Below are 19942 nucleotides of genomic sequence, written 5' to 3'. Positions count from 1 at the left end.
AAAATACGAAATTGTCTTCAGAGGGGTTTATTAGCAGGGGAACTAAGCTGTAAGCTGTATGGTTCTGTGGTTGTGGGTTTATGGCAGATTTTGCAGCCATGGGGTAGAATTGCAAAAGCATGGTACTGTATAGGGAGATTATGGTATTGCTGTGCGTACTTTCTAGTTCATAATTACCTGGCGCCGAGAAGTTTTTTTGTAACTAGTGATTTCATTTCATCATCTCCAGGTGTTGCAGAGTTGGGTACCTTCTTGTTAGGCTGACCTTTCACTCATTCTTGTCAAGATTGTAAAACAAAGTAAAAGGTGGACTGTACAAAACGGTTAATCGAGTTGAAAAAAAAAGATAGAATTGCTATTCGGCAAGCATCTATGGTTGGTAGTGCAGAGGGGCCGACATATTTATTAATTTATATTGTTATTCATTTTCCTTTTTTTCCTCAGAAAAAAGTAACAAGTTACAAACACTCAAGTATATGATTGTGGAGTCTTGGAACAGAGAGGAACATGGCATGTAGTTTTAATTTGGTACATTTCGGTCATGGCCCCATGATCATTGTTTACCTCCAAATTTTTTATTTCATATCACATAAAGTAAGCTTCGTGATCGAAAGTTTCCAGTTTGTTTGTTTTCTAATTTTCTATAAGTAGATAGTATAGTACACTATAGACTTCCTGTCACTATTTGGGTGAATGCAGTATTTAGGTCTGTTTATATTGAACTACTAAAAAGGAGGTATTCCTGATCTGTTGCAGTATAACAATGGCACAATCATGTATGCTGAATTGCTTATGCTTATTTGATCTCCAAATTGATCGAATCTGGGCTAATGAGAAGACCTGTGTGATTTTTTTGTCCTAAAATGTACCTTAGTGCATATCATGATTTCCTGAATTTCCTTATAGCTTCTATTGCCACCTTGCTTGTTAGATGAAATTTTAGACTTGTTCAATCATGCTTTTTTATGCTAGGGAAATTCTTGTTAAATGATGTTACATGGTCTCACTTGGTATATTTTTTAATGTGCTTAAGGCTAAAATTTCGAGATGGCGACATCCACACTCTCAACTTCATGCACTCTCAGAAGCAACTTCGGCGTTCATGTCTCCACTGCTGCAGTGAAGAGTTCTTCATCTGTGAGTTTTGTCAGCCGCCCCTCCGTGACCTCTGGCCTGAAAACCTTCAGGAAGCTTGGTCTTGCTGCAATGGCTGTCTACAAGGTGAAGCTCGTCTCACCAGAAGGGGATGTGCATGAGTTTGAGGCTCCAGAGGATACCTACATCCTTGATTCTGCTGAATCCGCTGGAGTGGAGCTTCCATACTCAGTGCCGTGCTGGGGCTTGCTCTACCTGCGCTGGCAAAATTGAGTCTGGCATTGTCGATCAGTCAGATGGATCATTCCTCGATGATGCACAGCAGGCTGAGGGATATGTTCTCACCTGCGTGTCCTACCCGAGGTCCGACTGCATGATCCATACCCACAAGGAAGGTGAACTGTACTAGTCAGTTCCGTGGGGACTGAGATGCAGATGCACTTGAAGTTGTTAAGGAGCAACAGCCAGCAAATGCATTATGTTAGATATCCTGTCATGCAGAATGCAGCGATGCCCAAGTCAGCCAATTAATAGAGTTTAAACATGGAGCGCAAAGTTAGCTCATTCAGTTGTTGAAGTTTTTGGACGTCTCTGCTCTGATAATATTGGTGTAGTAATAAATAAAACGGAGAAAACATTGTGACTGAATGTTGCATGTTGGTATTGTACTATGCATCTTCATGGATCTTTTGGTCATGAAAATTCCAGCAGCCTGATCCTGCATAGTTTATGGATCTTACGTATCACCTCACCTGTACACCATCTGATTTGGCATTGTACCATGGAGCATCCTTGCAGCCTTTTTTTTGTTTGTTTATATCAGAGCTATGGAGAATTTAATCAGCATCTCTGGCATTGTTCCCATGACTTGGCTCTGTTGAAGGAAATTCTGCGTGTACAGCAAAAATCAATTCATCCCAATCACTGCTCACTTGCTCAGACTCGGAGATTATGATTTCTCTTCGTTGATGATTAGGCTTTTTCTTAGATTTATTAGAGACCTAGCTAAACGTTTTTTTTTTGAGCAGCACATATAGGTCTTCTTGAACTTGATCCTCTGAGAATGTTGATATCCCAAGCACATGAAAATTGCAACCATCAGAGTAAACCTTATTACGTTTAGCAAACCATAGCACTAGTTACATTTATCGCTATCATTAATTACCGAAACTACAATCTAAAGTTGCAAACTAGGGTCATTTTCATACAACATGTAAACCCATTTATTCGACATACAAGGAGTGATACCTTTTCCACCTGACACAATAGTTCAGAACGAGATGTATTTCCAACTCATATTTAACAGCGTCTGAAACGTTCACCTCAAACTGACCACCTTCAGCAGCGATCATCTTTGTCTTCACCTTCCCTCGATCTCGTGGCTTGCTCCGGTGATCGTCGGCGACCGGGTGAGCGGGTCGACCTCTTTCTGCCTGCCAAACTCAGGGGTACTGGTCGACCATCCCCAGTAGCTGCTCGCGCTGCAGCCACTGTCCCCGCCCCTGAGCTGCGATTCAGTGATGACGACGTAGCTTGGCTTCGCCACCTCCTCAGTCACCTCGGCTTTCCCGGTAAGCATCGCCACCACCCTCGACATCGGCGGCCGCCGGTGCGGCGAGCCCTGCGTGCACATGAGCGCGACACGGATGACTCTCAGAGCTTCCTCGGCGTCGAACTTCTCCAGCCTCGGGTCCAGGATTCGCAGTGGTTGCTCCCCTTCGTACAGGTCCCATGCCTGTAAGTTAACAATGGCACAGCAACATTCAGTAAGCACTAAGAATGGATGCATCAGCTCTCCTGGATAGATGGAAAGATCATCCTTTATTTTGCTATCAACCTGTGAGCTGAGAATTGTATAAGAATTGGTTGTCTGCGGTCGGCCGGTCGCAGAGGTCAGAATTGTTTCCTTTTCAGAAAAAAAAATGGAAAGTTCGTCGAACAGCTTACCCTCTCTAAGAGATAGATGTTCCTTTGATCGAGGGAGTTATCGGAGTTCGATCGGCCAGAGACAGCCTCCAGGGCGACCACCCCGAATGCGAAGACGTCGGCCTTTTCGGTCAGCTGGCCTCTCATTGCATACTCAGGAGCCAGATAGCCACTTGAACAATGGTGAGGTGAGGGAAGTTAAAGTCAGCTGATGTGTTGGAAGGTGCAGTCATCATAAGAAGAGCAGTAGTGAAATTTTCTCACAATGTGCCAGCGATTCTCGTCGTGCTGACATGCGACTTGTTCTCGTCGTAGAGCTTGGCTAGTCCGAAGTCGGAGACCTTGGGGGTGAGATCGGCATCAAGTAGCACATTGCTGGCCTTGATGTCCCTGTGCACGATGCGGATGCTGGACTCCTCATGAAGATAAGCTAGGCCTCTAGCGATGCCTAAAATGATCTCAAAGCGTGTTGACCAGTCTAGCTTCAAGCTAATATCTCCTGTTAATGCAGAATAAGACCTTAGAAATTTAGATGCTGGCAAAATGCAGAGAAGGAAATTTTTGAGAGTTGAGGAAGCGAGTTTTATTAGTAGGGATGAAACAGAGGCAATTTTGAAGGTAACAGGTATGCGCAGAGGCGCGCTCACCGAAGAGAGCTCGATCTAAGCTTCCATTTTCAAGGTACTCATAAACCAACAAATGTATGTTACTGTCAATGCAGCATCCATGCAGTTTGACAAGATTCCTGTGTTGGACAGCAGAAATGGTTGCAGCCTCTGCCACGAACTGTCTTTTCCCCTGATGAGATGATTCAGAGAGTTGTTTCACAGCTATTGCCCTTCCATCAGTTAGCGTACCCTGCCAAGTAAAGGCATTACTAAAGTTACATGTGTGTTTTGACCAGAGGCCAACAAGAAAGCTGTAAAGTTATATGCAGCTAACATATACCAAATAAGATAATACTCAGTTGTGATCTTGCAAGATCAAATTACATGGGCGAGAACAGGTGTGCAACCTTATAGACTGGTCCATATCCGCCTTCTCCAAGAACGTTCTGAGGGCTGAAATTGTTTGTAGCCAACTTGAGTTCAGCATAACTGAAGACATCAGGTTGTCCAATCAGGTCGTACAGTTCTGCATGTTTCAATTACACATGCACGAGAAAATATTCATCTTAGAATTTTTATGTCTGAGTTATGCACTACAAATATTAATTATATCTGATACCTTGTTGCTGTCGTGCTAGCCTTCTTCTCCTTTTTGTGAGCATAAATATTCCAAATAAGGCTGCCAATCCTAAAACTAATGCACCAATCAATATTCCAGCAATTGCACCAGCTTTGCTTTTCTTTTTCGGTACACCATTTCGCACAGTTGGAGTAAAATCTGGAAAAAGCTAAGGCCTAAGGGTTTTGCTTATCTGAGAAAAGCTAATGTAATGAACTTCTTCTGTTAACCTAACGATTAGTCTGGGCTTACTTGGAGTGACGCTTAATGCTGAGATCATCGGCCCATAGTAACCTTGTTTAGGGATGCAGCAAGTGCCCTTGCCAGCCCAGAAGAGATGGATCTCAAGGAAGTTTTTTGACACAGTTGCTATGTAACTCTTCCTAACTGCAGTAAAGGATTTTCCACCAGCTGTCTTCCTTATATTGAAGTCCTTTTCTCTAAGAGAACCCTAAGAACATGAAAATATTAACACTATCAAACAGACAATTAAACTGTTTATTAAATCATATCATGCATGCATTCAATTTATACATACCTGGACATATATGTCAAAGACTCTCCTTCCTAGGCTTTGCCAAGTCTGTGTGTCCGGATAAGCAGTCTCTGCAAATTGAAGCACAACAGTGTAATTTCCATTCTCAAGTCCAAGGCCGTAGTATCTCAGTGACGATGCTGACATCCTTGCTGTTTGGAACAGTTCTGAATCTGCTGCATTCTGAAACGGCTCATTGGAGCTATATATTATGTTACTTCCATTTGGGGCCTGGTTGAATTTTCCTACATTGCTGACACCCCATCTTGTTTGACCGGTAACATAATATGATGAAGCCCCAATGTCTGAAGGATCTACATCGTACATAGTATTATCTGACCCTTTCATAGACCTATTACTGCCACAGTCTACCGCGAAGGAATAATCTGCAGTTAAGACGTGCATAATTATTATAAACTTTTACCAAGATCCCTGACATCCTGTTACCTGCTATGGTCGATGAAGAGTGAAAATATACATTGTGGAGAACCAAGAAAACAAGGAGTGTCTTGCTGGAGGCAGTTTAGTCCTGAAGGTAGAATACTGAGCACACAATTGAAGTCAAAATTACAAGTTGTTAGACAGATTTATTAAAACTCAACCCTTGCAGATGTATAACTAGATGCCTACCTGTCATTGGTGCTATCAAGAACGAAGTTGTTTGCCACCAAATTTCTTGTACAAAACAAAACTTCAAGTATATTAATTTTTTCCTCTTAGCTAGGGAACACAATTTCAGAAATGTTTAACTTACAGATGCAAATCGCTCTCTGTAGCCCAAGAAGGAAATCTTCCAGTGAGCTGGTTATATGAAAAATCTCTACAAATCAAATAAATTAACTTACATGTGAAATAATGAATGTACCATTGAATTAGTCAAATAATTTGTTCTATACAGGAACATTACTTCTATGCTGAATTGGTTGACATACAAATTTTTTAATGAAGCACTTTTCACATCAGGCAGGCTTCCTGTAAGGCTATTATTCCCAAGAAACCTGAAACGGGTACAGTACAAGATGATGAAACATGGACATCAGCTTGATGGTGTTTGTATAGTGGGAATAATCGATCAAGAATTCCTTACAGGAATTCAAGTTTTTCCAGAGTAAGGATTGATCGAGGAACTTGGCCTATGATATTGTTAAAACTCAAGTCCCTGTACCATACGACAGCAATGTTGCTTGAGGTGAAGCTTCATATTAAATTTATGAAAAAAAAACAATATCATTGTAAAGTGGTACACTGGCCCATGACTGAAACTTACAGCAAGATTAAATTTGTAAGCTTAGACATATCAACTGCTCCAAGATTATCAGATAACTTGCAGTTCCTCAATATCCTGTAAGAAAGATATTAAATCGCAGTAACTTGTCACTTTGTGAACATATAACCAACTGTAAGGTTTACGCTTGAAGCTGTCACGCACAGGGTACTCAAAGATGTCAGACTACTGATGAAGGCCAACGAAGAGCTTCCATTTACAATATCACCAATAATTCTGGTCATTGTATTTAGAACATCAGTTATCTTGACAAGCTTGACCTTGTAAACTATGACAGGAACAATGCTGCCAAAGTACGAAATACTTACAAGTTTGTCAACTTGGTTAGATTAGACAAACTTGCAGGAATCGGGCCCTCAAAAGAATTTCCGTGGAGTACCCTACAAGTTCATGCTTTCAGAAAAGAAGTAATACCATACCTAATCCATTTGATTATAGAAAATCCAAGCTCTATTATATCCAGATGTTATGCGGATCAGTTTAATGACATGATTATGTGTCCTACTTCAAATGGGAAAAACATATGCAGAAAAGTTCTGTTGCACAGTTTTCAGTTGTCTTCTGAGTTCTGAATAATACATGATGTGAGGGGTGGTAAAGGGCCCAAGATTTTGAACTAGAAAATCTAAGGGCCAGGCTCTAAAAGGGTCAGGCTCTAATCTTATACATTTTGAGCTAAAAAATTTAAGGGCCTTGTTGGGCTGTGAAGAGGCCACTAGGGCCATGGCCCATTACCACCAGTGCTATCAATTAATAACAAATCTTACAGATCTTCCAAATTAGTCAAACTCCCAAAATAATCAGGTATTTTCCCTGTGAAATCATTATCTGAAGCTCGCCTGCAAAAGTAAAACAAAATATTTAGCATTGAAGATATGGAAGCACAGTGAACAATACAGCTGTGTCTCCATTGTTGACCGTACAGAATCCTCAGCTTCTTAAGCTTCGAGAACGTTGAAGGGAATGGACCGCTAAAACCACTGCTATCAATGTACCTGTTAGATAAACATTGCAGAAATTATCATGTTCAACAATAGAGATCGTGTAGTTTGAATTCTAGCTCTACAAGAAGTAGTGTTTTTGGCAATTAGAAAGGGGGCGTCTTACAGTTGCTCAAGTTTGGACAGATTGCCCAGTTCTTCAGGAAGTCCACCGCTGAAAGTGTCCAAACTGATGCCTCTGAAACAAAAGGAAATAAGTCAGGAGTGACAGAAATTATTTGCATGCCATGCTACTGGTGGAAAAAGGGGCATGTTTTCCATGATTAGCCTTTTGATCCAAATATTCTCCATTTGCATCTCACTCGACCAAACGAAGCACCATTTGAAAAGGGAAATTACATGGATGTCGTTCTTAACATATAAGTTACTTTCTTGATGAGAAGTTATGCATATAGTTTGTGCCATATGGTTGTATAACTTCATCAGGCTATAATTAATCAATAGTTGCAAATTGAGCAGCTATGCAAGAAGAGATTTCTTACAGCAAGTTGAGATTCGTGAGATTCCCAAGTTCCTTTGGAAGTGGTCCAGATAATGGATTAAATCCCAGGCTCCTTTAATTTTTGTGTTAAAAAAATAAAAGAAGGTTCAGACAAAACACTAACTCATGTATTACAAGAATCTGTAACTCGGGAAGTTGTGGCTCCTACAGGTGTTGCATTGCAGAAAATTGCCCAATGAATGCTGGAATGGGACCTGTCAAGTAATTCAGATCCAGGTTCCTGAAACCACACCAGAAACATCTAGCAGATTATTAAACAGTTCAGGATTTGAAACATAGGGTTGAGCATACGTTAGCTGCAAAATACTAATTTACAGCTTAACAGTTGTTCATATCATCATCAAGACGGAAGATAAGAGAGACAGCATACAGGTAAGTTAGATAGGTGAGGTTCTGCAGCTCTGACGGTATCTGGCCGACAATGTTCAGGGCGTATACCTTCCTGCACAAGTAAACAAGAAGTTGAAAAAAAAATATCCACATGGTACTAGTACAAAAGGGTAATGGAATGTCAGTTCATAAGAAATGGTTGGTGTCGGATTTTTGTTTCCGATTGCTCATATGTTTATCAAGAGGTCTGCAGCACAAGAGAGTTTGAATTTATTTTTCTTTTAAAGCATGGAGAGAGCCGAAGCTCGGCCTCCTTCCCCCCCCCCCCCCCCCAACCCTTTCCTGCACAGGCCTGTGTGTTCCTGCAACCTTCCATGGAGAAATCGGCAGAATTCACGGCAAGGATAAACCATTTCGTGATGGCATGGCCTCTCGGTGCCGGCGTCGAGCACCTAGTGTGCATCTGAAACGATACTGGGCGTACGTACAGCATGGTGATGTGGCAGACGGTGCTGTTGTCGTCGTCGGAGGAGCAGGCGCACGTGATGCCCGGGTTGAAGCCGTTGTTGCCGTCGAGCCCGGTGCCGTCGACGGCGGCGCCGCTGCAGGGCTCGCCGCTGATGTTCCACTTCCACGCCGGCGACCGCGCCGCGCTCTGGCCCCATCTCCCCAGGATCGCGTTCAGCGCCGCCGCTGCACGCGTGCCAACCCACGTTATTAACATGGAACTAAATCGAGGTAGCTAGCAATAGCATGCATGCTTTGTGAGTGAAAGGATCGAGGTGGCGCATGAACCTTCGATTGGATCGGCTCTTGCTGGTCGCTGAGCCTGAACTAGAGGTTCTTCGAAGCATGAGCACACGAGCACCAGCCACACTAGCACACTGCGGCCATGCCTCATCTCGCCCCCCCTCCCCACAATGTCTACTTGTCGAGGCTGCTCCGTAATCTCTCACCGAGATATAACGTCGGGACTTTAATAGCTTGTTATTAAGGACTACTACTAACCTTCTCTGTTTTTTTTTTGAGTGGACCTTCTCTTATGTGGGTGTACTAAGATTTCTTTTTTTAAAAAAAAGGAATAGAAAAAGTTCGTCATTCTACTCACAAACAATCTTGTTTCCGCAAACTTTCCTTTTGGTGGAATATTATTCAACATGTTCATCGTAATTTAGTCTTGGCCTTAGGGTAATTAATTATTCTTGCATTCTCGACCGTGGTACTAGTAGGTGATACGCCCTGATAGCAAGACTTTTGTGACAACTCCTCAAAGGTGTTGGGATAAGAAGGCCATGCATGCTTTACAAGAAATCATGGATGATGAATATGCTTGCATGTGTATATGACCCTAGGTGATACTCCGTGCGTTGTTGCCAGATTTCTTAAATAAAATTTTAAGGTGAAATTTGAAAGTAGAAACACTAATGTGATTGTCTGACAATATTCACAGAAATTTGGTGAAAAACATAACTAGATGGTCATAGTGGATGGTGATGTGGCGTCTCATATAATAAGTTCCTATATGACGTGGATAGCTTGCATGTTGAGAGAAATAAGATATATTATGTGTTAGTTTCTTGAAAACAAGCTAGCTAGCTAGTTCCAGCAGCCTTAAACCACGATACAAAGTGTCGATCCATTTTACCGGGCGACCGAGCAAAGTACTTGATGCTACCTCATGAGTGGAAAATTAAGCTACCCCTTTCTATCTCTTTTGATTGAAGAGGTGAGCTTGCTAATGTGCACATTGCACTAGGAAACCAAATCCTTGCACGGCACGGTATAGGACGCCGGCCAGAACAGCATGCAACTAGATTTTCACAAATCTAGCTTTAGAAATAATCATATACATATAGTCAAACCAAAGAACTAAGGCAGCACTGCACAGTTACATCAACTGTGTCGCCCAAGCGTCACTCTCATGCACTCGATGTCACGGCTAGAAAATCTTGGCGCCCTTTGTAAATCGTTTGAAAGAGGTGTGCTGCTGGTGGGTGGCCTTTTTATATATCAAATCGTGCGTCGTGACATCCGTCCATCACGTCAAAAGGGTGTAAAGACGGTGTCATTTGTTGGGAAGAAATTACAAATCTTAGATTACTTTTTTACAACGAACATATCGGAATAATAAATATTTCATCCGTTCTAATAAATTGTATCTTGTTTTAGCAAATTTAAATACATAATTTTACTATGTGTCTAGATAAATATATATTTGGCTAGTTACGTACAAAAAAGTATATATCTAGAGTCAAAACAATATACAATTTGGAACGAGAAAGTATCTGAGTTCGAGCATTATCGTGCATGCATGCGGTGGTTTCTCCGGGCGACTCGCGCACGGCATTGACGAAAACCGTGGCCTCCAGAGGTGACATCACCAGGAGACGCGCAAGCAATTAAGCCACCCAATTGCGTCTTGGTTTCCTTTGCTCTCGGCTGTCAAAAGCGGCGAGGCCTGCCGGCCACGTGCGACGTCGTGTCGTGTCATGTCATCCGGTGACGCACCCAACTTCCACCGTCGCACGGCCTTGATAGCTGATCCGACGGCACGTTCCGAGACTTTGTTTTTTCCTTTCTTTTTTTCCCCCTTGTTTGTTCACGTCCACATCGACGTCGTCACGTTTTTTTTTTTCCTTCTTTTGAGCATATAATCGACGTCGTCACGTATGCACGCGCAGATGCAGCAGGACTGCGAAAGACGAGCGCCCTTTTGGCCCGGCCCATCTGGGGACGATGGCTCGCTCGGTTCGCTCGCATTGGGCCGCGCACGACCGGACCGGGCGGGCTCGCCGAGAGGCCCCGATTTTTTGTGCCGGCCCAATCTGAGAGAAGCGCGGATTTTTCAGGTCCGCTTTCGATTCCCGGCAGACAATCCGCCCCATTTATATCATCTCGCCGTGACCGGGAGGACACTATGCTCTCCTCCGAGCGGGAGGAACAGGAACCGTGCACCTCACGCAGACGCAGAAGAGCCTCCCGCTCTCCTGCCCAGCAGCGGGCCGGCCCCACGCACCAGCGACACACACGTCTCCGCTTCCGTCGCGGCCACGGAAGCCCAGCCGGGATGGATTCGTAGCCCCCAAGCTTCGCCGCGGCGACCTTGCCTCGCTGGCGACACCCACCCCCGCAACGGCCGAGCCCCACCCGCACACGCCCTCCATACTCCACGTATATATAACCGCCGCGCCCCCCGCCGCTCCCAAAACCCCACCACCACCGCCCCGCATCGCCGCCGAAGCCCAACCGCCGGGCCGGGATGAAGTTCGTCGCCGCGTACCTGCTGGCGTGCCTGGGCGCCGCCGCCGCCGCCGCCGAGGGCGCGCCGGCGCGCCCGACCAAGGAGGACGTGCGCCGCATCCTGGGCTCGGTCGGCGCCGACGCGGGGGAGGAGGAGGAGGGCCGCCTCGACCTGCTGTTCGCGCGCCTCGAGGGCAAGGACGTCGCCGAGCTCGTCGCCGCGGGGAGGGAGCAGCTCGCCTACGGGGCCGCCGCGCCCGCCGCTGTCGCCGCCGCTCCCGCCGCAGCCGACGCCAAGGAGGCCAAGGAGGAGGAGAAGAAGGAGGAGGACGAGGAGGAGGAGGAGGAGGAGATGTTCAGCCTCTTCGACGACATGTGATCGGCCCGCCCGCAGGCCGCCCACCACGCGCGTGCGTTTCTTCCTCGGACGGGATGAGATGGGATGATCCGTCTGTGTGTGTTCTTCATTGCCTGCTGATGTTACCTTGGTCGGTGGCTCGGTGCTGGTGGTGGTAGTAGTACAAGTAGAAGCGGTGGTAGAACTATGGTGGTCTGAGTTTCGTGTCTAGTAGATAGATAGATAGATTGATCTATGGTCGCTTGTTGTCTAGAGAATCGATCGAGAACCCGTCTTGATGCCAAAGCCTTTTTTCGGGTGGCCACATTAATTAGTCCTCTTCATCGTAGATCTGGGTCTGTTCTAATCAAGTTTAAATAGTGTTTGTTTCGATCCGTTGATGAGAATTAACATGCTGCATTGCAATCCCAACTATCTGATATTTGAAATCTCCAACACTGGCGATCGATCCAGCTGTGGTTTGTGACAATGCGCCTTTCTTCTGAAACAAAATTTAAGATAAAAAAAATTTGGGGCGGGTGAAAACAGAGCAAAGCAGAGTCGCTTAAAAATTGGGAACGCAGAAACAGAGTCGTCACCGAGAGACCTCGCGCTTGCCTTTTTGTCTAGGCGACTCTGTTTGATCTGTGCTGGGCTGCTGGCTTGTCGTCCTGATAGACATGGAGCGGGTACAGATGCCGAGGTTTTGGCCGGATTGCTTCTGTTGAACGGAGTTTTCAGAATATGTTGTAATTGGGTTTGTCAGTTTGAGCAATGTGCCTTTCGGGTTTAGCTAGGATGATATGCCGTCTCAACTGAAAATGAAACAGGAAACGAGTCTCTCAGTGGTGCAGCTTGAAATAACTTTCGGTTTTATTGCCACCAAATTCCACCATGTAACGTGTCACACTAAATTACACATGGTTTTTGATAGCGTCACCAACAATGATGAGCATTTAAGGTCGGCCTCGCAAAATCATGTTTGGAAAGGGAAATTCAGAACGAATTCTCTGTCCGGTTCTGTGACTGGCCAGGCAGGCTTAATCTGGCCCGGGTTGACGTTCTCGACATGGGCTTCCGACCCTTTGCTGCAGGCCCACAGAGCTTAAACCGCTGCCTCTCCTCCTCCAGCCCACGAGCAAAAATTATTGGCTAGTCCGGCCCACAGACTAGTTACAAACGCTATCCACTTGTGCGTGTAGATCCGCATCCGCCAGTAGGCAGGAGCGGTACGACTCGTCTGGTGACGCGATGAGGTGATGGTGGCGAACCGCGTCGCCACCGCGTGCACGCATGCAGATGGACGCGGGCGTTACTATCCCCCACGTGCCACGTGATGACGAGTAAAGACTGACCGTGATGAAGAGATGTCAGGTCATTCTTATATTATTACGAATCCAGGATTCCCTCAACGGACACTGATCTTTGCACTAAACAAGCTTGTTGGCGGACTACTTATTCTAAAAAAAAGGGTCTAGCTCTGGTAGTTCACGATTACTTAGCTTTTTTTAACAAGAAAAAACTCTTCTGGTGACAACAATAATGTTCTCCACGATCAGGGCTGGAAAATTTTATCATCGTAATTTTGTTAAGTAAAAGTCTACGTAGAATTTTCATCATAATATCCATGTCTTTTTTGGACCAATTATATATTGCTTCTTTTCAAACATCATAAATATGCGAACGAGCGTAGCTCAGCTGCTATGGATGATGAAGTTACATTTTATGTATGAGAAAACGGGCATGTTGCATTCGGTCAGTCGGGGACTTATTAATAATTCGAATTCATTAGTTTTTGTTGTCACAAATTATCCTTGATTGGCCATTGCATTATGTTTCTTTCATCCCCATGTGTTAGGTGCTTTGGATAGACTAGATCCTAACGAATCACATGTAAATGCTTAATATAGGTATAGGCATACCGTCTTTAGATGAAGAAACCACCTAGATATATAGATAGATGGTCGGTCTAGTTCTTCCTAGTGCTTGCAGTAGAAGAAATGGTTGATCAGAGATGAGTGAGGGAGGACAGAAGCTTATCTTATTTCTCATATTTATCTTCGCTATTTATACTACTGTGCACTAGAGGAATCCACGCCAATTCTGTTGGCTGTTGTCCACTGATCATAGGCAAAACCATTAGAGATTATAGAGATTAAATTGTTTATATCCCAGCTATTCATTTAGGTTTTAACCACTGAGATCAATCCAACAGCGTGTAGAATATAAGGTTTGTAAAGTTTTTTTTTTCGGAATATGTACGAGTGGTAATAATACAGACTTAATTTCATCCCATGATAGAGTAGTAGTAGAAAAATTAAGCAAGCTGTATACCAAAAATATTTGACCATCACAAAAGAGAACTCCCAAGTCGTTTTATTGTCATTCTAAACTTTATGCTAATAATCATCTACACTTTATAAAAGCCACGATTCCAATCCAAGACTCAAAGTCAAGTCAAGATCACAATGCTATATATATCCATCACATCCAACTCAGAAAGCCAATGCAGCATCAACAGCAACAAAAGTTAGCCAGTTGACGCCCTTCTGAGTCAATCTCCTATAGCCAATCAAGGTCCGGCCCAGCAGCAGCCAAGCCACTGCTCCATTCATGGGGTTGCTCGACGAGTGCTGCGACGACTGCCGCTGCTACAGCTGCCGGGACTTCTGGTGGTGCATCCTCTGCCTCGCCATCCTCGCCGCCGTCGCCCTCGTCGCCGTCCTCGTCGCCGCCTTCGGCTTCGTCCGCCACGTGAGTGTCACCGTGGACGACGCCTCCCTGACGCGCCTCGCGCTCGTCGGCGGCGGCGGCGCGCCGGCGCTCGCGTACAACCTCTCGGTGACGCTCACCGTCCGCAACCCGAACTGGGCGATGAGCATGGCCAACACCAAGCCGCTCGACGCCGCGTACAGCTTCGACGGCCAGCAGTTCGACCGCGTGCGGCTCGCCGGCGAGGGCGACAAGCTCCCCGCCGGCAAGACCAGGGTGTACAGGCTCACGTCGGGCTCCGGCGGCGCGCCCGTGTCGCTGGGCAACGCCGGCGTCGCCGAGTTCGCCAGGGAGAACGCCACGGGGGTGTTCGAGGTGGAGGTGGCGGTGAGAGGGGAGGTCAAGTACACGGCGCGCCCCGCCAAGTGCGCCATCGAGGCCACCTGCCCGCTCAAGCTCCAGCTCGCGCCGCCGGGGCAGGCGGCGCCGGCGGCCGTCGTGTTCCAGAAGGTCAAGTGCAAGCTCGCCAAGGCAGAGAAGCACTGCTAGGCCGCCGAAAATGCCGGATGATGATGTTCATAAATAATCTCTGCAAGCTGATGCTGGTGGCGATCGACTGTTAGTTGTCATGCATGTTTGGTGTTAGTTTGCAATGCGTTTCGTCTGCACTCTGGCACTCTGCACTGCACGAACCAAAACTATGGAACTTGCTGTTTAATAATCTTCTGCAGTTAGGTAGCTAGTCACTGCTCTCGCTCGTAACAACCTTGCTTTGTTAGTTTGCGAAGCTTAATTCTCTGTTTAATTTGTTGCAAGTGGTACGTGACACCAATAAGAAGTAGAGGGTCTCACTTGGTCTTCATTTTTAACTCCCCTTTATTTCTTGCTTTGAGATCCAGACTCGCATCCCCTAAAGCTCGTAGGGTCTCCTAAACATCAAGTGGGAACTCTAGCTCGGTCAAAGCGCCGGAGGAACAACTGCTAGTACGCAAAGCTAGGAACTAATCCTACTAGCTAATTATCATCTTAGTTGCATTTGTGTTAATTTCAAGGTAATAAGGTCGCATGGATATATGATTATTGTTAGCTGTTGTCGTGTTGCAAGTTTATATATGTTGGTCAATGTGTGTAATGTGTGTTTGTTATTATGTACTATATATATGACAGCATGTTATAATCAGTTGAGCTCCAAATTTGTTATTCATTCTCGCTAGATGCAAGCATAAATTGTGCAGGTTAAATTATTAATATTTGCAGTTTGATTTCCACCATCGATATATATGTGAAGAGCCATATGCTCTTCCTTGTGATTTTGGTAAAACACTGTTTCTTGAGATACTATGCCTACGGCGAAAGAGCCTCTAGCTGACTTTGGTTAGATGGCTCTGGCAGTACTCATCAGGTCTTGGATTCGACTCCAGGTATGGTATGGGAGTGAATTTCAGTCTGAGGTTAAAAAATCCCCCTGGCTAGACAAGCCAACATTCGGGGGTGGGTGTTCTCAGCTGAGAAGCCGAAGGTCGCTTCCCCCTCCGGTCGAGTTTTATGAGATACTATGCGTGCGTGCTGATTTTCTGATTTTAAGGGTATATGCGAGATGGTTGAAATGACAAGCAGTGTGAGGACAAGTCCAACTTTTCTGAACCATTGTGTCTCAACTTAACTAAAACAATTATTAGAATGGTGGGTCCATGTGAATTATAGAGTGGATTATGTTTATTAATTAATTTGGGGTCATCGCTTGGCAAATAAAATGAATGCGATTTGGGCCTTCATAAAAAAAACTTATCACTTGGTTAACTACCTCACCTTTCAACATTGTATTCCATCCTATTCAAAATGCATGTCGTTTTAGGAATTTTGTCAGTCAAATTTTGTTAAGTTTGACCATCAATATACAAAAATTACATTGATTCACAATATAAGATTTATGTTATTACTAGATTAATTGTGAAAAATAATTTTAAAATATTAAATTACATTCTTTTGGAATGCCATATGTCTTTATAAAAATGGTTGCTTAAAGTGTAACCTTAGTTTGTCGATCATGCCGATATCCTAGGTAACACTGTTCTGCTGGCTGCGGCTGTTGGCTGGTGGCTGGTGCTGGTTTGTCGTGAGAGAAAATTACCGCTGGCTGGCTGGTGGCTGGTTTGGTGTGAGAGAAAATATTGTTGGTTGGCTAGAGAAGCAGCCAACAGAACTTAAAGGAAGTATAATTTATGTTTTTAAAGAAGATGGTTAAAATGAGAAATAAGTAGGTATGCATACTGCACCATTGTTCACCGTCTTGAGCTCATTCGTAAAAAAAATCAATTTTCATTTAGAGGAAGAGATCAATACCGCCACCTGAGAAAAGGAGAAACATTATACCACACCTATATGACACCACAGAATATTTTTTTATTTTAACCTATTTTTTTATTTTATTTTAAAAATAATCTACCCGGACAAATATTTGCAGATCTAACCCTTTTGGTCGCACCGTGTAGCGTGGCGTGACAAAAACACTTTGTCGCGCCATATGCATTGGCGTGACAAGGTGTGCCATGTTGGCACGCTTCGGAGCGCTTAGAAATGATCTGCCAGCGCATATTCCATGTGTCAAGCTTGTCACGCCACTCCCACCGGCATGACAGTACAACCTTGTCACGCCACCCAGCCGACGTGACAAGGTCTGATCTTATAAAAATCATAATTTTTTTTCATACGAACTCGTATGGAGATAATTTTTATATGAAAATTGTAGCTCTCAATGAGATCTACAACTTTGTAGTTTTGAGTTTTTTCATTTGAAGTCACTAAAATGGTCAAATTATTGATTAAAGCTTTCGACAACATATTAAGCACTTGTACCTCTATCGGATCGTCTCCAACTTGACATGTTTATTATGATTCCACCAATTATGTTTTATATAATATTCAATATATGAATTAGAATGGACTAACAAATATAATTTGATAAGGAATATAATGAGGAATCAAACTATAATTGTTTAGTATGGAATATAACGTAACACTCTAGGTATTATTAATGATAGCTTTAATATCTAGAGTGGTGGGATCTATGGGAGGCACCTCAAGTGATGGTCTTGGCTAGCCCAAGCATGTGGTGCGATCGAAAAGGATATATAGGATGAAGAACAACTAAAAGTACTCACTTTATCTCTACACTATTAAACTTGTAACATCCACGTTGCCTCCGCCAGTAGAGCCACTCGCGGCTCTCTACCCGGATCCGCCTCACCTGCCCTATGCTTCCCGCTCACATGTCTCCTGACGGTTTCTCACTCCACCACCTCCACCAACCTCCGGGCTCGCGCAGGCCAAGTGGGGAGAAGAGCAGGGCGGACGCGCGAGCGGCGGCGGCAGTCCTCATGCTCGTTGTCGTCGCGCTGGACTCCCCATTCACTCAAGCGGCTCTCAATGGCCGTCAACAGTCTAAGGATAAAACAATACTTCCTGATCGGAGTGCCATAAATGGGCAACAAGGAATAAATATATGTGTTATTTTTAAGCCCGATTTTCTCCCACTAATCCCTTATAGCGGCGAACAACATTCATGTCTAGATACACTAATCACTTATTTGCGACATACTATTGATGTAAAATTCTTGGAAATATTTTTTCAACCTATTTTACCTGGGATATCAAAAAATTATAGCGTCTCATATTATCTTGCAAAAGTATTATGGCTGGTGGTTGTCACCCTCTAGCAACAACTCAAGATTTAGCATTGTCTGGAGTAAATAATACTGAAAATGCATATGCTTCGTGCGCGCATGATCATGGGAGTTATGATTTGCATGCATATTCTTTGTTTGGATAGCTATTCTTTATGCTTTCTTTAACCCTTTATTGTGAAATTGATGCTTCAAAATTTTTCAACCACGCACGAGTACGGATCTAGTCTAAACTACTAAATTAGTAGTATAAAACCTACACATTTGTATCCTTTTCAAGCTGTTATCATATTTTAAGGTCTTAATCTTTCAAAAAGTTACTTGATCTAGGTTATAACTATAATTAATATCTAAGGTGTTACATTATATTTCATACTCAACGATGATATATTTTGATTTCTCATTGTATTTCTTATCAAATTATTATTATTTAGTTCACATTATTTCATATATCAGAATGTGGGTCGATAAATCAAAGTTATCAAATAGACTCGTGTGACAATACAAGTGTTTAATATGCTGTTAAAAGTTTAAATCAATAATTTAACCATCTCAGTGACTTCAAATGAAAAAAACTCAAAACTACAAAGTTGTAGATCTCGTTGAGAGCTACAATTTTCATATAAAAATCATCTCCATCCGAGTTAGTATGAAAAAGTTATGATTTTTCTAAGATCAGACCTTGTCACGGCGGCGGGGGTGGCGTGACAAGGCTGTACTGTCACGCCGGTAGGAGTGGCGTGACAAGCTTGACACGTGAAATATGCACTGGCAAACCCTTTCCGAGCCCTCCGATGCGTGCCAACGTGGCACACCGTGTCACGCCAATACATGTGGCGCGACAGAGTGTTTTTGTCTCGCCATGATGCTCGGCGCGACCAAAAGGGTTAGATCTGCAAATATTTGTTCGGGTGAGTTATTTTTAAAATAAAACCAAAAATAGGTTAAAAATAAAAAAAATATTCGACACCACCTTAGAAAACACACATGACGAAACACCAAAAAGCACCAAATCCACTACCACTAACACGCCATTGTCCACTACCACATGTGGTTTGAGCACAATATCAAATTCATGACGAATTCCATTTTCATTATGTGATATTTACAGAGATTTGTCATAGAAACTAGGCCCAAATTAGAGCTCATATGGGCTCTTTAGAAATCTGTGACAAACATTTATAAAATTCGTCATGGATTAAAGGATTTCTTCTTGATCAAGACTGAAACAAGCAATATTGAGACTAAGTAAATCTTTTGTGCAATATTGAGCAATCTTGGCCATTATTTAACACAAAGTGGTACAAATTTTAATTCTACCAGACTGTTTTTGAAAAATAAAAAGATTGCTATACCATTTTCAGAAGTTCAATTTATTAAACACTAAGAAATGTTAATGTCGAAGTTTATCTCGTTGAATGACAACCGAAAACAGCACCTTGTATAACTAGAGGGAGTACGTCACACCCAATTTTTTAAAATAAAACTGAATGCATAACTATGTGTATGTTAAGATCAAATTCCATAATATAGCGACATCATAAGTGAATAATTAGTAATAATATTATGAAAAAGAGAATTATGATGACTGAAAGTCTATGCATGAGAGATACAAATATTTTCTTGGAAATATAATGAAGGTTCCGCACTTCATAGGCAATTAGCCGGGAATCCGTGTAGAAAAAAGGAAATTCCAAAAAAATCTGGTAAATTCTCGGGAAAACCTAAACATTGGATCTAATAGATGTTCACATGTCAAAATTAAATATTTTGAGGCTATAACAGAAATTTGGTGATTGGTCAACTATGAAATTATGCCATCCAAGTTATCGAATAGTTATAGTAACAAAAAAAAAACATCGTGGGCTTCAACATCACATGCCAGGAACGCGGTCCTATGTATTTTTCCTTAAACAAATGGCTGATGGTTCAGTGTATTAGTTAACTACTAGTTGATGATGAATCCACTGAAAAAAAAACAGTACTAGTTAAAGAATAGACCAACTACCGGCACATGACCAGCCTGCTTTGTCCTGCGTGTTGGCATTTTGCCAAGAATCAAAGCATTG

At 43.4% G+C, this 19942-nt stretch overlaps 3 protein-coding genes and 1 pseudogene across 4 annotated transcripts; 3 read left to right on the top strand and 1 right to left on the bottom strand.

The window, feature by feature from the left end:
* The first annotated feature begins 1033 nt into the window (after positions 1 to 1033).
* On the top strand, positions 1034 to 1846 carry LOC120666428 (annotated as a pseudogene).
* Positions 1847 to 2192: 346 nt separating this feature from the next.
* LOC120666413 (probable LRR receptor-like serine/threonine-protein kinase At1g56130) lies at positions 2193 to 8840 on the bottom strand. Of its 2 annotated transcripts, XM_039946267.1 has the most exons (24): positions 8697 to 8840; positions 8390 to 8594; positions 7942 to 8013; positions 7720 to 7791; positions 7552 to 7623; positions 7176 to 7247; positions 6992 to 7063; positions 6836 to 6907; positions 6377 to 6448; positions 6213 to 6284; positions 6051 to 6125; positions 5871 to 5942; positions 5716 to 5781; positions 5538 to 5603; positions 5414 to 5458; positions 5262 to 5326; positions 4787 to 5169; positions 4501 to 4699; positions 4249 to 4407; positions 4037 to 4155; positions 3669 to 3879; positions 3286 to 3520; positions 3043 to 3193; positions 2193 to 2830 (listed from the first exon to the last, which is right to left on the bottom strand). In XM_039946267.1, exons 1-24 carry the CDS (start codon positions 8800 to 8802, stop codon positions 2456 to 2458), a joined length of 3108 nt encoding a protein of 1035 aa, XP_039802201.1. In that variant the 5' UTR covers positions 8803 to 8840; the 3' UTR covers positions 2193 to 2455. The 2 variants fall into 2 exon arrangements, with proteins under 2 accessions (XP_039802201.1, XP_039802194.1); XM_039946260.1 differs by having other exon boundaries at positions 6836 to 7063.
* A 2292-nt stretch (positions 8841 to 11132) lies between these two features.
* Positions 11133 to 11910, top strand: LOC120695907 (60S acidic ribosomal protein P2B-like). Its single transcript, XM_039979114.1, has one exon. It carries the CDS (start codon positions 11161 to 11163, stop codon positions 11518 to 11520), a length of 360 nt encoding a protein of 119 aa, XP_039835048.1. The 5' UTR covers positions 11133 to 11160; the 3' UTR covers positions 11521 to 11910.
* Positions 11911 to 13997: 2087 nt separating this feature from the next.
* On the top strand, positions 13998 to 15059 carry LOC120695906 (NDR1/HIN1-like protein 10). The gene has a single exon (XM_039979113.1). The coding sequence runs from the start codon at positions 14092 to 14094 to the stop codon at positions 14737 to 14739; it is 648 nt and encodes a 215-aa protein (XP_039835047.1). The 5' UTR covers positions 13998 to 14091; the 3' UTR covers positions 14740 to 15059.
* The last annotated feature ends 4883 nt before the right edge of the window (positions 15060 to 19942 follow it).

This window comes from Panicum virgatum, chromosome 2K, assembly GCF_016808335.1.
Source record: "Panicum virgatum strain AP13 chromosome 2K, P.virgatum_v5, whole genome shotgun sequence".
Classification (NCBI taxonomy): domain Eukaryota; kingdom Viridiplantae; phylum Streptophyta; class Magnoliopsida; order Poales; family Poaceae; genus Panicum; species Panicum virgatum.
This window is presented reverse-complemented; position numbering and strand designations above follow the sequence as displayed.